General features: G+C 41.9%; 1 protein-coding gene across 1 annotated transcript in view; it reads right to left on the reverse strand.

The window, feature by feature from the left end:
- The window catches only part of MYO1E (myosin IE), a 200,797-nt gene that overhangs the window by 98,688 nt on the left and 86,445 nt on the right, over positions 1–15,664 (reverse strand). Inside the window, 2 exon segments of the mRNA XM_028505868.2 lie at positions 10,173–10,267; positions 13,045–13,134. Coding sequence (XP_028361669.1) covers positions 10,173–10,267; positions 13,045–13,134 — 185 coding nt within the window.

The following is a 15,664-nucleotide window of genomic DNA, read 5'->3' on the forward strand; positions in this document are numbered from 1 at the left end:
AGCTCTGCTACTCAGTAGCTCTGAAATTCCAGCAGGTATTTTTACATCACTCCTGAATAGTTTTTAAGAAATATTTACTATGTCTATTTCCTTACTGAGCCTTCCTTACATTCCTCTAAGGTATTAATCACCATTTTGCAGATGAAGTGGCCGAGGCTTACAGAGGTCACACACATTAGACAGAAGAGAATAAAGAATCCACCCTGTGACCCAGCCCCAGAGATCTTTCCACTACACAACGTGACTGTGGGTGGTAACAGATTAACAACCAGATAACCCGACACCCGCTGACTCAAAGCAGCAGAGAAGTGGAAAGAGTGTAATAGTGGACCAGGCAGCCCTAGCTCGGAGCACGGCTCTGCCACATTGCAAATGCGAGATGTTTAACACGTTTCATATCTCTCTGAGACTCAGTTTCTTGGTCTGCAAAAAAGGAGGGTAGCAATACCTAGTTTGTCAGGTTGTAAATGATATACCAGTCCATAAAAGATGCCAAGACACAAAGCAACCACCCAAAAAAGGTGAATTATTAAGATTATGGATAACATATTAATTAGCAAATGAGTCAGCCCTCTTGAGTAACACTCTGACTGATGATGAAGGAATTGCAGCCCCCACACAGATTACAAGGTAATATCTGCAGTGAACTTGGGAAGAAAGGCAGACTGAGGCCCTGCTCTCAAACCCCCAGCCTGAGGGCAGTCCTCATGCAGACACCACAGTCAGGGGTGTGAGCAAACAGGCCCTCCCAAAGCCAAGCCAGATGGACAGGGAGACTCCAAGGCCAATCCATGCTCCTGTGATAATAAGAAATTGGGTGGACCAAAAGAAACAGAAAAGAGTTCCAATACTATTAATAAAAGGTTCCTTAAATACCACAAAGACAGGAAGACAACTTGAGAATCTGTGAGACACTTGTTGGTGCCTAGGTAGAGACAAGACACAAGCCAAATATTAGAGTTGCTCTGATTCTTAAAACCTTCTAGTTTTTAATCTTTACAGCCATCAGTATTAAGGATTTCAAATCAGAAGTATCTTTTGAAGCAGACAGGTCAGAAATCTTAGATTCAACAGTGACAATGATCTCCTTTTCTGCTACCAAAATTCTCATATTCTATGAGTCACCAAATCCCTTTGATGTACATTCAAAATATCTTTCATGTCTTTATTTATTCAGCACGTATTCAGGATACAATCTACAAGACTTTGCAAACTGGTGTCAGACACATTAAAGACAGAATGCCCTACTCTGCAGAAAAACCTGCTGAAGAATATTTCAAGCAAAAAAAATTAGAAACTGCACTAAATGCAATGCTTTCATATCGACATTACATGTTTTGAAACGGGGTAGGACAGCAGGAGCTGATGCAGACAAAATGCGATAGAAATTCACTTTTGGTGGAGCAGTAAAACTACCACAAAAGTTTTCTCCAAGGCCCCGTCAGTCTCCATAGAGGTCAGTTGACAAAGGATTCAGAAATGCCTCCAGCCACAACGCTAAGATCTTGTCTGGTGATAAGAGATGGTACAAAATGGAGGGAAACTTGCTGTGTCTCCTTCCCCTTTAACACACTAGATGATTTTATACAATAAATTTGTGTAGATGTCTCCAATAGATCCAGCAATATAAAATGTGTAATTCTAAAACACAAATCCAAATTCTGGATTTGGGGGGGGGGGGGGGGAGTGATGAGCCAAGCAGATATTGGTTGCTCATTTACTGAGCTCACACGTGTGTCTACCTCTATCTTCAGGTGTTCATCATTGTCAGTGACACTAATGCAGCTACGGCTGTGGCATTTTTCTATTGCCACTGCCCGGAGTCCACATTCACCTCTGTTCGTTTATTCCTTCATAAGCTTATTGTGTGTCAGACATCAGTTTCCTGTTTGCCTTTCCAGATCAGGCCACGCCCTCCATAACCTCACTGGACATCTGTATTCTCTCAAGATCCCATCTGTTTTCTCCCAATAATGTTATCTTTGTGAGCGAACTTTTTTGTGGTGTCATGTCCCTGCTCAGAGATCTGCAAGGCCTGCAGATTTATCTGCAGATCACTTGGCCTATCATTCCAGGAGGTACCTATCACCCGAACAATTGCATCTCCCCAAATCAACCTATGCTGAACTACTGCACAAAGCCTATATGGCTATTATTTAGAAACAGAGGTGGAAACCCTGTGTGGACCTGGGAGTAACTGACAAGGACCATTTGTCAGTGGAAGTCTTTTTCGGCAGCTACACCGACATCCTCCTCTTCCCACCCCATCACACAGTGTGGGTTCCAGAGGCTAGCACGTCATTCATGCATTCTCTTTCCCACACATTTTAAAGGGAAGACCCAAATCAAGTCCAAATTCCTCTGTGATGCCTTTGCTGGCTATTTCACTCTAAACTGCATTTACGTAAATGCAGTAGCACTTATAATAGGGTACTTCAAGCATTGCCGCTTCAGAATTATCGTCAAACCTTTGTTGTGTGTTCCCGAGAAACCAAAAAGCGCACATCAGTTTCCCATCATCAAAGATTGAAAAACTACTTAAAAATGCTCACGTGAAAATTAAAAAAATAATCATATTAAAAAGGTGCCGACGATGAGGAGTATATGAGATGCTACTGAAATTCATAGGCTGGAAGTCACTGGGTTGGGGTAGGTAAGAAAGGCTTAGGTGGGGGAGATAACTCCAGACAGGGAGACCTACCTGGGCAAGAACATGACTCATCTGAGGGAAAAGAGTAGGGCGATTTGGTCAGAGTAGAAAAACATAAAGTTGGGTGTGTCCCAAGCTGGGGACTTTGGACTCTACTGGGCACTGGAGAGACACTGAGGTATTCCAGCAGAAGTGGGACATAGACTAAACGATACAATAGTTAAGGAACATTCATCTGGCAACTGAGTTGGGAAGAGCGAGTTGGTAGAAGAATAAATTTTTGGGTAACATAGAAAGAACCATTATGAACTCGTTAAATCTGAGGTGTTGGCTTGTCACATAAAATGCAGTTGTCACATGAGTAGCTGGTGCTCAAGGCAGGAGCTGGCAGACTTCCTGTAAAAGCGACTAGACATGGTCTGTCATTACAACTCAGTTGGGCAGTTGTCGCACAGCCGAGGATAACATGGAAACAGATGGCTGTAGCTTTGCTCCAATAAAACTTTATTCTCTGAGAAAAATGGGCACTAAGTCATAGTTTGGGAACCCTCAGGTTAGGGGAAAGGCTATGCTGGAGATACAGGCTCTCTAGATTCTCACAATTGGAGTTTTCTGATGTTCATATTATAAGACAGTGTAATGCCTATTATATTCTTTATAAATAATGATTTCAAGTTTTAGTTTGAGAAGAACTCAAATAATTTAAATGTTTCCTTTAAATTGATCAAGAGAATATATCTATTTAAACTCTTAGCTTTAAATGTTTCCTTTAAATTGATCAAGAGAATATATCTATTTAAACTCTTAGGTTCTTAAGCAAATATTAACAATTTACACCATCAAGAGATTTTCTAAATTCTGAAAAGATAAACAAAAGTCACATTTACTGAAAACTTATTTAATGTTTATTAGATTTGTATTATTTCATATCCACATTGCACTCTCCTTGATAAGTGCACACATTTATACCTGCATGGCTAGTAAGGAACAAACCATGGGATGAGAAGCAGGTATGTCTGTAAACCAACGGGCTTTCTCAGTTCATAAGGGCTCCACAGAGCTGGTACCCAGGCTGCAATGGAAGGAGAGGACCTAAGTGGGAAGCACCCAGCAGAGGGAAGTCCCTCAGGAAGCGTGACTTCCCTGGGCTAGCTAATGGTGCTAAAGACGAGAGGTGACTGGGATATTAGGATTTCAGGAGCCTCATTCTTCATTCTCAACTAGCAAAAATTAGGGAGATTGAAAAAGGATATCAATGCTCTGGGCCCACCATAAATCATCTGAAACAGAATCTCTGGATGTGGAGCCCAGATACCTGTAGAGCCACTGAGCTAATGAGGCAATATAGGAATTGGACACATATATCACTGGCAAGTTGATTAGTGAACACAAGGCATGGTGGATAAGATTAGCATCTATTGCAGCCACTCCCCTGACCGGCTTGCCAGTGGACTGTCAGGGATAATAAACTTGGGAAACATCTAAGGCAAACCCTGGGTGTTTATTCCTGACTAGACTCTAACCTCACAGATAGCTGGGGTGGGCAGTAGAAAGTGTAGGTTAATAAAAGGGACTGACCTGCAGGGAGTCAGAATGATAGGAGACTCAAGAGTTACAAAATTTTAGTTTAAGTAATAACTAATAAGCTTAGTAATGAATGCATGTAAAAGCTATTGTTCCAGGTACTGAAGGTATGACCCACCCTGACTCCAGGAGACCATAAGCAGCTCCACCTTTGTGCCACAGGAGGACTGCAAGCAACTCAAGGTGGTATGTGAGCCATTGTCCTCCAGGGTGAGACGACTACCACCCAGGACACAGCTAAAGACCACTGCCTGGGGCAGAGCTATGAAGACCACCGCCCAGGGCGAGAATGCTGCAGTTTTTTTAATCCAATTAACTTTTCCCTGAATTCCAAAGCTCTTGCCTATACTTTGTTCGTCTTATAGAAGGGGCCATTTTGGAAAGGAATTTAAGATGGTCTGTTAGTGTAGGAACCAACCAGTCGTCTCAGATCGCTGGCCATCTGAATAAAACGCCCATAAAGATTTAATTCCTGTCTCCACTTATTGGGTTCAGTATGTGACAGGCAGCACAAACGCCGGTCTTTTCCGGTTTCAGGAACAGGAAAATAAACACCAGAAATGATGAATTTTCCCTAAGTGAACAGACTACATGGAGGAACAGAGCAACACCCCAATAGGGGTGGGGGCCATGACCTGTTGACAATACCCAGTATGGTCATCCCTCTGTCCTGAATTCAACCCTCTAATGGTAATCTGGCTTCCCTGGGCTGTGTTCCAGAAAACAATCAGCTGAGCCATCCACGGGCAGAATTCTCCTTACAAACTCCTGAGCTGGGATCTAATTCACACTCATTTGTGAGTTGTAGGCCAGAGTCAGTCTACTTGAAGCTGCTCAATTCCAGCTATTTTGACAGAACAAGTCTGTAGACGCGTGAAATTCAAGTCCAAGCCTTTGGTGGAGACCTGCACTTGAGAACACAGCCCTTCTCCTTCCTTGATTTCTTTCTTTCTGAATTCAGTTTGTTACACTGATTTCCAGTCCAGAAGTAGCCAGCTGCCAGTCCCTCCTGTGAGCATATCCACCTCTTTAGAAATCATGAGTAAGATTGGGACGAAACTGAAAATCCTGCCTCTCTCTGCCCATTTAGAGTGTGCATTTAATCCTGCACACAAGGTCGCACGAGGGAAATTGGGAAGTGAAGGTCTAAAAAGAACATTCGAGAGATTAGGTCATTCGTTTTTCATTTTCTAATTAAACAATAGAAAAAAATTCTTCATCTTTCCAGCTATGGCAAAAGCCTGTAGCAAAGGAGCACATCTCTCCTCCAGCCCCAGGAGAGTGGGTTGTGTTGCTGTTCACAAATGCATGCAGGCCGTCCACACTGGACTCAGCCCCTAGTACACAAGCACCCAGCTCCCAGTGTCACTGGCTGCAAACTTGGGCCTCTCTACCCACAACAGCATTTCCCTGCCTTCCCTTCCCTCTGGCATTATTTGGAAGAAAGAGCTCCAAAACCAGGAAAGAACCTCAGAGGTCATCTGGTCAATCAGTTAACTCGCCAATGAAGAAACCAGGGGCAGACAAATATTACGTGTGCTGCCCAAGGTCACAGAGCTGCTAGAATGAACCATGGCCTGCTAGAGGTAGCAAATTGATTTTCTCAAAGCAGACAACCACAGATCTTAGGTAATAAAAAATTAACAGAAAGAGAGCTTTTGCCCTGGGCCACTAGGGGTAATCTCTAGAGCCCTGGAATGTCCTGCCTGATAGGAGTTTCTGTATTTGCATGGGGGCTCTGAGATAGTCTAACAATATGAATTATGATAAAGGCTTTAGGAAGCACCATATAATTTCTGACCCCCTGGAGAAGCTGGAGACTAAAGGTCATCCATGTAGTGACTGAGCCCAAATTAAAACTCTAGACACCAAAGGCTCGAGTAAACTCCCCTGGTTGGCAATACTCCTGCTTGGCAATACTTTTGCCATAACTGGAAGGAAGTAACACCTTGCATGATTTCAGGGGGAGAGGACGACCAGAAGCTTCACATTTGGACCCCTCCCAGACCTTGCACTATACGTCTCCACATTTTCTTGTTTCTGATGGTATCCCTCGGTTATAATAAAATGGTAGTCACGAGTACAGTGCTTTCATGAATTTTGTGAGTGATTCTAGCAAATTATTGAAACAGAGAGGGTGGTGGGAACCCCTGAATTTGTAGGTAGCTGGTCAGAACTGAGGGTGGCCTGGGGACCACCCTTTCCCCCCCACAGTGTCTGAAGTGAGGACAGTCTTGAGGAGGACTGCGCCCTTAACTTGTGACGTGTGGCCTGACTCTGGTAGTTAGTGAAGGGTCCTACATGTGGGCACGAGTCCTGCTTCAGTGCACATGTATCTTGCAGGGACATATTCAGGGGGCCCCGAGAGTGGGAGAGACGTGGGCTGGGCAAGACAGAGGAAGCTTCCAGACTGTGAAGTTCATTCAGCAAGACCATGCCCTTCTTTCTCATCGCACTAGATGCTCCAAAGGAAGGCGAGAAGGCCAGGGACTGAAACAGAGAACTCATCCTGTACTCGCACTGGATCCCAGGTAAGAAGAAGTTGCCCCCTCCCACCCCTCCTCTGGCCAGTGACCTCACTTGTGGTCGAAAGGAAGCACTTCCTGTTAAGCAACCCAACTCATCATCACCCAAATATTTCTTCCAAAGGGGCTTTACTTGCATGTATATAGTATTTAGATCTAACTTCCAATTTACGAAAAACCCCGTTGAGGGAATTAGTGTAATGAGATCACGAGGAAGCAGCGAGCTAAATTTAAAGGGTGTCCACAGGAAAATTGGGTTGGTGTCTTCACCATGTCAGTGTCATTATAAAAATAAGAAAGCCACGGTGGTACCAGGGGAACCGTGGGAGGAAACCCCTGTTCCTTGATTTACATAAGCCAGCAGGAAAGGTCATATTTGCAACAATTAGAGATATTTGAACGTAGATTGCTTGTACTTAGATTATATTAAATTTTTATTAATTATTTAGTTGTGATACTGGTCCTGGGGCTAAGAAAGAAAAGGGTTATTTTGCAGAGATGTGTATGGAAATATTTAGTCTAGGTAAAATATCATGAAGTCTATATTTACACCTCAAAATATTTCAGCATTCTTTGTTTTATAGTTTTGAATTTGGAACCATGTAGGTACTTCATAGAATTATAAAACAAAATTCAATTTAAGAAAGTTAAATCCCTAAAACCCAAAATGAAATAAATAAACCCAACTGCAGGTCAAGCTGGAATGTTAACAACACAGAAAACCCAATATTTCGACCCAATAGGATATTCAACTGTATATCCTATGGAACAACAAATAAATTTTAGAATTAATTCAGTACTGCTACTAATAACACTGGTATTGTTGTTTTAAATCATTATCAAAATTACAGATTTGCTTTATCCCGTTATATTTATTTATATGTTTACTTAAAGTATATAGATACATATTTATTTGTACTTTTTAAATTTTAATCATTGTTCAAGTACAGTTTTTTCTATTTGTACTTTTATATGTGTATTTACATTTATACACACACAATATAAACCAAGTAACTGTGATAATGTCATTAGGAACCAAAATTTTCAGCATTAAGAGAAATGAGATATAAATATAAAAATCAAAGATGTAAAAATCCTATAATCTTAAAATTAACTGAAAATTATCAGTATGAACTTGTGTTCCATTTTTTTCTTTTTCTTTCTAAACATTTTATTTATTTATTTTTAGAGAGGGGAAGGGAGGGAGAAAGAGAGGGAGAGAAACATCAATGTGTGGTTGCCTCTAGCGTGCCCACTACTGGGGACCTGGCTCACAACCCAGGCATGTGCCCTGACTGGGAATCAAACCAGAGACCTTTTGGTTTACGGGCCCACACTCAGTCCACTGAGCTATACCAGTCAGGGCCATTTTTTCTTTAATAATTCATACTCCTTTGTCCTCTGAAAAGAACTAGTAGCACTGACTAGGTTGGTGGTCTTTCAGTATCATTTCCCATTCAAACGAACTCAAGCTTTTTGGTGAAATGGCTGATTCCAGGGCTTGGCAGAAAATGGACAAGATGAGTCAGGAACATCTCAAACAACAAAACTACCAAAGACTACCAGGGTCCTGTCAAATGGGGCAGAGGAACCAACACAAAGGGCTCTCACTAGTTATAGTTAGGACCTTTTGAGCCCAAAAGAAAAACTGCAATGTAGTTAAACAGATAATATATTTAAAATCCACTCGTTTGGTATGATACTGAAAATAAAAACATATTACCTTGGGAGGTCGCTGGCATCAACTCATTGCTTTGGAAACTGGCCAAAACAACGAATCAACCTTTTTATGTAGTTCTTTCATACAGGTAGTATTTTAAGTTAACCAAATAAAAGAATTCCATCTAACAAACATAGAGGAAATAATAGAATTGGAAAATAACTACTTTTCAACCATTAATTAAAGAATGACTGTGAAATGAGGGTGTATAATGGACGGACCCGCTGGCAATCTGGACGCCACACAAAGACAGACCAGCAGGCACTGTTCACCAGTAAAAGCCTTACGTTCACAGCATCACTGAAGAAGCATTTTTGCCAAAGCACTGAATCTGCACCTTTTAAATCAAGCTTTTAAATATAAATATTGATTTACAGTGTAATGCCATGGCATACAATCTACTAATCCTAGGCTGCAGGAAATTCTGCAGGACAAAAAGCCTTATTCTTTAACAAATAAATGCCAAGAAAACAAAAAGCGGAGACTTAAGGGACGCAGCAACCCAGGGGCAATGGGTAAGCCTTGTCTGGAGTCCAAATAAAAACAAACCAACTATAACAAAAATTGACTAGATGATATATTATAGAATTGTACACCTAAAACCTATGTAATTTTATCAATCAATGTCACTTCAATAAAGTCAATTAGAAAAAGGAAAGAAAAAAATCACACACACAATTTACAAAATAGTCATGGAACAGACTGATGTTATTAGATGATGTTAAAAAAGTATTCATTTTTTAGGCATGATATAAATGATCTTTTAGAGTTCCATAATAAATTATTGACTAATGAAATGACTTGCTACCTAGGATTTGCTTTAAATGACCAAGTGGAAGCAGGGCGGAAGAATTAGGTAAAACAGGATGGGCTGCATATTAATGAATGTATAAGCTGGATGATAGACACACAGGGGCTTATCATAACACTCTTTTTAATTTTATATATGTCTGTAAATATCCCTAATAAAACATTTTTCAAAAGTGCTTCAGTAAAAATTTAAAGAACTAAAAAAGATGAATGCAAATATGACAAAATGTTAACAACTGTCAAGTTGTAAGAGATGGGAATGTGGATGCTTACGTTTTCCTCATTTGAAATGTTCATAATAGTAAACAAAGTTGTAAAAGCACTTAAACCCAGCAAGGACTCAGAGTGGGTCCGGTTAAAAGGATTTTGAAATGTAACTACAGACATCTAATGCTGGCATTTACCACTGAGGCCCACAGAAAATTAAAAGCAAATGACAAAGTACAGCAGAAAGTTCAAACCTGAACCAAATTATCAGGGAAAGAACAAAGAGGGACCTAGACTAAAGGACTCTAGCTGACAGAATGGTGAACCTTACGACATAAAGGATCTTCAAATTAGAATAAAGCCACAGTATGATCACATGGGAGGGGTGGTGTTTCATAATTTTTAGTTCAGAGGCTCCGAGGATGATCAATAAAAGACCTGGCCACCACAATGTGCCCTAAAGCCTTAACGCCTTAGGCGCCAGGGTATAAACAGCAACCCCGTGGAAGCTGGAAAGTTTTATGATTTGGAATTATAACAGAAACCAAGACTAAGCAGACAGCATGACTGTGACTCAGATGGGTCAGCAGCAATTGCAAAAGCACTGCTTCTCGATAGGATCTCAAACTGCAGCATGATCTCACATCCTCTGTGCACCATAAGGCTCTTCCCGTACCTGATGATGACACACTGGTTCTCTCTGTCAATGATCATGTTTCTGTACATGTTATCTGCGAGAGCGTAGATATGTGGTGGGTTTTCATACTGTGCCTGGAAAAGCAAAACAGACCACAAAACCACAGTCAGGTAGAGCAACACATTAAATTTCTTTACTTGGCCTTGGCCTATGCCACTGTATAGTTCCAATGCCTATAATTACATCTTGTGGGTTACATAACACAAGAATTCATAAACGTATTGAGGTCATGAGCAGTTACACCTAACAAAATACAGATGGAATCTGGAAGGACTCTTCTGCAGGTATTCATGTGATTCAGCCTGCAGGCATGACCCAGGCCTTCCGACTCGCCCACTCACACCCGTCCACCCCAGCACACCTCTGCAAGGTGGCACTCCACCACCAATCATTTCTAATGACCTGGGTCTGAGTTGGCCAGAATCCTAAATTCCTACACAATTTTGTTACAAGAGACAAGTTGGACATAACAATGAATGAAGAGAGAAACTAAAAATTTCCCATAAGAGGGCAAGAGGCGTGGTTCTTTAAAGTGATAAACTGGTTTGCTCAGTTTGCTTCCTCTCAGCAGGAAAAAAAAATCCGACCACGCTGAGATATTCTCCGGCACTTTTATGGGTTCTCAGCTATCAATAAATATCAATGCACCAATAAATTCACTGTGTCAGGACAACTTCAGACCTGATTTCCCCAATTTCTTGGCAGCTACCTCCACCACTCCCCTCAAAAGAAAAATACTAAAGAGAAAAACACTTCATGTGGTATAAAGCTGGAGAAAGGACACTCCTTAAATCTAAGGCTATCTAACATAAAAAAAAAAAGGTAAAAATGAAACCAGATCCAGAGTGAGAAGATAATAATGCCCATGCTACAAATGTCAGAGTAACTGGGATGATGGATGCAGAAGCAATTTGAAAGGTAGAATATTATGCAAAGGCACAGCATTGTTTATAATCCAACTTTAGGCCTTACTTTACTACAACTTACTTGTATTATAGAAAAAGGGGCCTGGCCCAGAAATTGCCATTCATTGCGATCTCTGGCAAATCAGGACTGGGTGACGAGAAGGGGTGAAAGAGGGTGTCTGGATGCCTGCACACGTGTTAAGAATTGGTGTATCCAGTGTTCATGCTTCCCCTCAGGTTTGTGAGCAGGAGGCTCCCAGGGGAACTGCCCAGTGAGGGCGGGAGGCTATTCCTGGGATGTGGAGGTGAAACAACTCCAAACACAAACAAGAATACACCTCCACCTTCACCTTACAGTCAGAGGGCATACATGGATGGGCCTCAGGACGTAGTTTTAAAATGGCCTTCAAGCCTTAGAGTGCTTTTGTAGGATTATTTCTAATATCTCCTTGAAGATAAGAAAAATAGACTACAAGAAAGAAAAGAGGGTGGAAAACAGAAGGAAATGAAGTAGAGAGAAAGCTGTGGACACAGAGGGAAAGGTGTGGGCAAGTCACTACCCAATAAGGCTTTAAAGCTGATTAATTAGTTATACTTGACCTTTGATTGTCTTTTAAGTTGCTTTTCAATCTATGGTCCCACAGAACCTTTCCGCTACATGAGAATTATAGGATAGGTATCTCGTTTACCTGGTTCTTCCCTCCCCTGAAGCCCCTGAAATTCACTGGGACCTGACTTCAGCTCCACCACTCAGTAGATTTGAATACTTTACCTCTCTGAGCCTCAGTTTCCTCATCTGTGAAATGGGGATGGGAGAGTAATACACAGCCAGCACTCAGAGCTGTTTTATTATTGTCCCAAGTGTAACATAGCACCTGGCACTGTTACCATGAGGAGTTAAAAATAAATACATATTTTAAAAATTCTAGGGCATTTCTTAAAAAAAAAAACAACTCATCAAAAGATGAATGCACTAAAAGGGATTCATGTAGCGATGCTTTTCAGAGAACAGGAAAGAAACCACACGAACACACAGCACTGCGTCCACCCCGCCTCAGCCATCATTGAGAATGCCAAGCCAGCCCCCCGCCTGCTGCCTTGTGGCCCACCGCTCAGGCCCAGGGCAGAACCCGGGCTCTGCTGACAGCGTTCCCCTTGTGCTGGGTTCCCATAAAGGCAGCATTCTCAAAGGTCTTTCGCGTGGCAGCCTCCTTTGGCTCTAGCGACCAGCACCATTCATCTGGCAACAATGGGGTGGGCTCTTGCTCTGGGTAAATTGCCTTCTACTTCAACTGATGAATTTGTGTGGGTTCTCTTTTGTTTGTTTTCCAGAGGTCGGGATTAATGAACACCCTTGTGCTTCTGCTGCGAAGAAAAGAGCGAAGGGAAAAAGATGCAGAGATGGGGAGGCCTGGGGAAGTGATGAACCACGTAATGAAACATTAATTAGGATTCCAGTTTCTGTTTTCACCACACAACTGAAATGACTATGGACCTGGGTGTGCATTAGGGTCCAGGGTCACATTAATAAATGAAATAATAAAAGACTTCTTTTCCGTGTTCCAGGCATAGCCACAGCTTAAGTAGGGTTCTGATTCAGACAGAGTGATTTCCATCACCCAGTGTATTTTTTACCCATTACTGATGTTTCAGTCCTTAGAATTTTGTGGCATGTGTGGGTGGGGGAAGATCCCCCAAGCTGTAGGACTTACATCCTTTTTAACTAATTTTGTACCTAATGGTCCAATGTTAAATAGTCCTATGCTTTTTTTGAGCTGCACTTGAAAGAGCAACACATCATTAAAAATCAACACTACACCTACTTAAGCTTCCCCAATAATAATTCATAACAAGGAAATGCAAGTGTATTGCCAGTATCAAGAAAAACTACCCATGCACCAAAGAAGCCAAAAACACTCCAGTAATTTGTGTGGCATGTAACTTACCGCTCCTTGGTACATTTCAATTTCTTTATCCCCAAAATATGGCATCTGTTTAAAAGGGTTGACGGAGATTAATACGGATCCGATATATGTCTGAATTTATGTCCGGTTAAGGTCCATTGTTAATCTTCATAGCTACACATTTTTTAAAATTAAGTAACCAGATGTTATCAAACATTCATAATGATTGTCCAGCGAAAAGCTCATGTCTTTGTTTTCTAAAAGACCGCAAATAAAGACAAAGGCAATTACCCACTAGCTCGGATTTTGTTCCCCTCCAGAAAGAGTAATGGACTTCATTACCGAGGTGCTACAAAAAGATATCACTGTTTTAAAGGGGTTGAAGCTTATTCTTTTAAGGCTGGTGACATGTACAGCTGGGGGGGGGGGGGGGGCGGAACAAAACAGAGCTGACCAAGGAGCGAAGAGCAGTTATCATTCTTCTTAAGTGATATTATTTGTGCCTTGGAGCTTTCTTATCTCAGGTATACTAACTGCATTCATTTACTCATTTAACAAATAGAGGGATACAAGTTGAATTTAACAGCCCTGCTCTTTTGAAGCGCAGAGAACTGAATTGAATCGTTCCTATATTATTCAGAGCAGAAAATCACAAACCCACACAGGTCAGGCGTAGAGGAAGGTGTCATTTCTGCATGCGGAATCCAGGAAGGCCTCTCAGAAGAGAACGTATTTTTTTAATTAATTAATTTATTTTTAGAGAGGGAAGGGAGGGAGAAAGAGAGAAAGAGAGAAACATCAACATGTGGTTGCTGGGGGTCATGGCCTGCAACCCAGGAATGTACCCTGGCTGGGAATTGAACCTACGACACTTTGGTTTGCAGCCCGAGCTCAATCCACTGAGCTACGCCAGTCAGGGCAAGAGAACATATTTATACTGAGTCTTCACTGGTTTACACAGCGTTTTAACATGCCCAAATAAATCAAGTCTTATTATACCATAAAAATATTTCCACTTATCCATTCAACGATCAACTAGTCTGAACTGGGTGTCTGGAACGTGCCAGGGACTGGTCTACATGCTGGGGATACAGCAGCGAACAAAATAGATACAGTGGGGAAAACTCCATGTTCATGGAGGAAAAAATCACAAAAACCAAAGAAAACAATAAAAAAAAAACTAAACAACACACATACTCAAAATTGTTTTCTTTTATACTCGACAATTCCAAAATGTTTAGAAACTTCGCGGTTGAAGATGCAGTGCTATGGGATTTCCTCCCTCAGGACACATTCACATATTCACAGGTCAGGACCCGTGTGTCAAACGGAGCAGCGCACCGAATCCCGTCAGACCCCTGCGCTCCCCAAGTCCAGTTCTTCCCTGACCTCGGGTAAGTCATATCTGAGAGCTGTGGTTACGTGGCATGAAATGGGGCCTACCTGATAGGGTTTTATAAGAATTCAATGAAATAAACAGTATAAAACACTCAGCACAGTGTCTGGCATGTAGCAGATGAAATTTCCTTCGTTCATGGCCTTCAAGATGCATGTTTTGTCCCATGTCAGCATCTCTGAGACACAGCTTTGGTGCTATCGCTAAACACAGATGAGCCGAGTGCTGGATAAATCAAGAGCATTTAAAAATTAATATTTGTACACAAAGGCGAGAATGTGGAATGATTCGGCTGGTGTTGCTGCCATTTTCACTGACCAGAAAGATCTCAGACTTGAAAGGGCTAAAGCTGCCATGGCAGTAGAGAAGATGGGGTAGTTCTCAGAGCACACCCCATGTACCCAGTGTTGGTGTGGGGGCAGTCCACGGCACTGAGGGAAAAGGTGAGTGAGACAGTGAATCATGACGGAGAATTGCCGGAGTCACAGAAGGGGGGACGAGAGCAAATAAATTCCAACTGGCAAAGTTAGATGAGGCCACCAATAGATTAATGGCCTACTTTTGGGGGGGACAAAATTTAGCTCAGATAAATTTATTATTAAATGTCTATAATGCTGTAGACTAAATGTTGACAATAACCCTGATCAAACACATACTGTCTACATGGTACCAATCTAAACTCCTAATCACAATCCTGTTGGCTGTTTTAATCCTATTTCACTGTGAAGAAACTGAGGCATAGACGGATTTTAAAACTTGCTAAAAGGCCCAACTAGTAAGTAGCAGAGCTCTGTTTCAAACCCAAACAGTCTGGCTCTGGAGTCTACACTCTTTATTTTTAAACCTCACCTGAGGATATGATTATTGACTTGAGAGAGAGGAAGAGACATCGATGAGACATCGGTCAGTTGCCTCCAGTAGGCGTCCCAACCAGAGATTGACCCACAACCTAGGTATGTGTCCTGACCAGGACTCGAACTCGCAGTCTTTTTGGTGTAAGGACAACGCTACAACCAAGCAACCCAGCCAGGGTGAGAGTCCATACTCTTAGTCAACAAGCTATATTGCTTTTTCTGAGATTAACAGGTTACACTGCTATTGTTATTGGTAGAGTTGCCATATTTAGCAAATAAAATAAAAAATGCCCAGCCCCAGCTGGTGTCACTCAGTGGACTGAGAGCCGGCCTGTGAACCAAAGGGTTGCCGGTTGGATTCCCAGTCAGGGCACATGCCTGGGTTGTGGGCCAGGTCCCCAGTAGGGGGTGC

This window comes from Phyllostomus discolor, chromosome 1 (genome assembly GCF_004126475.2).
Source record: "Phyllostomus discolor isolate MPI-MPIP mPhyDis1 chromosome 1, mPhyDis1.pri.v3, whole genome shotgun sequence".
In the NCBI taxonomy this organism is placed as follows: Eukaryota; Metazoa; Chordata; class Mammalia; order Chiroptera; family Phyllostomidae; genus Phyllostomus; species Phyllostomus discolor.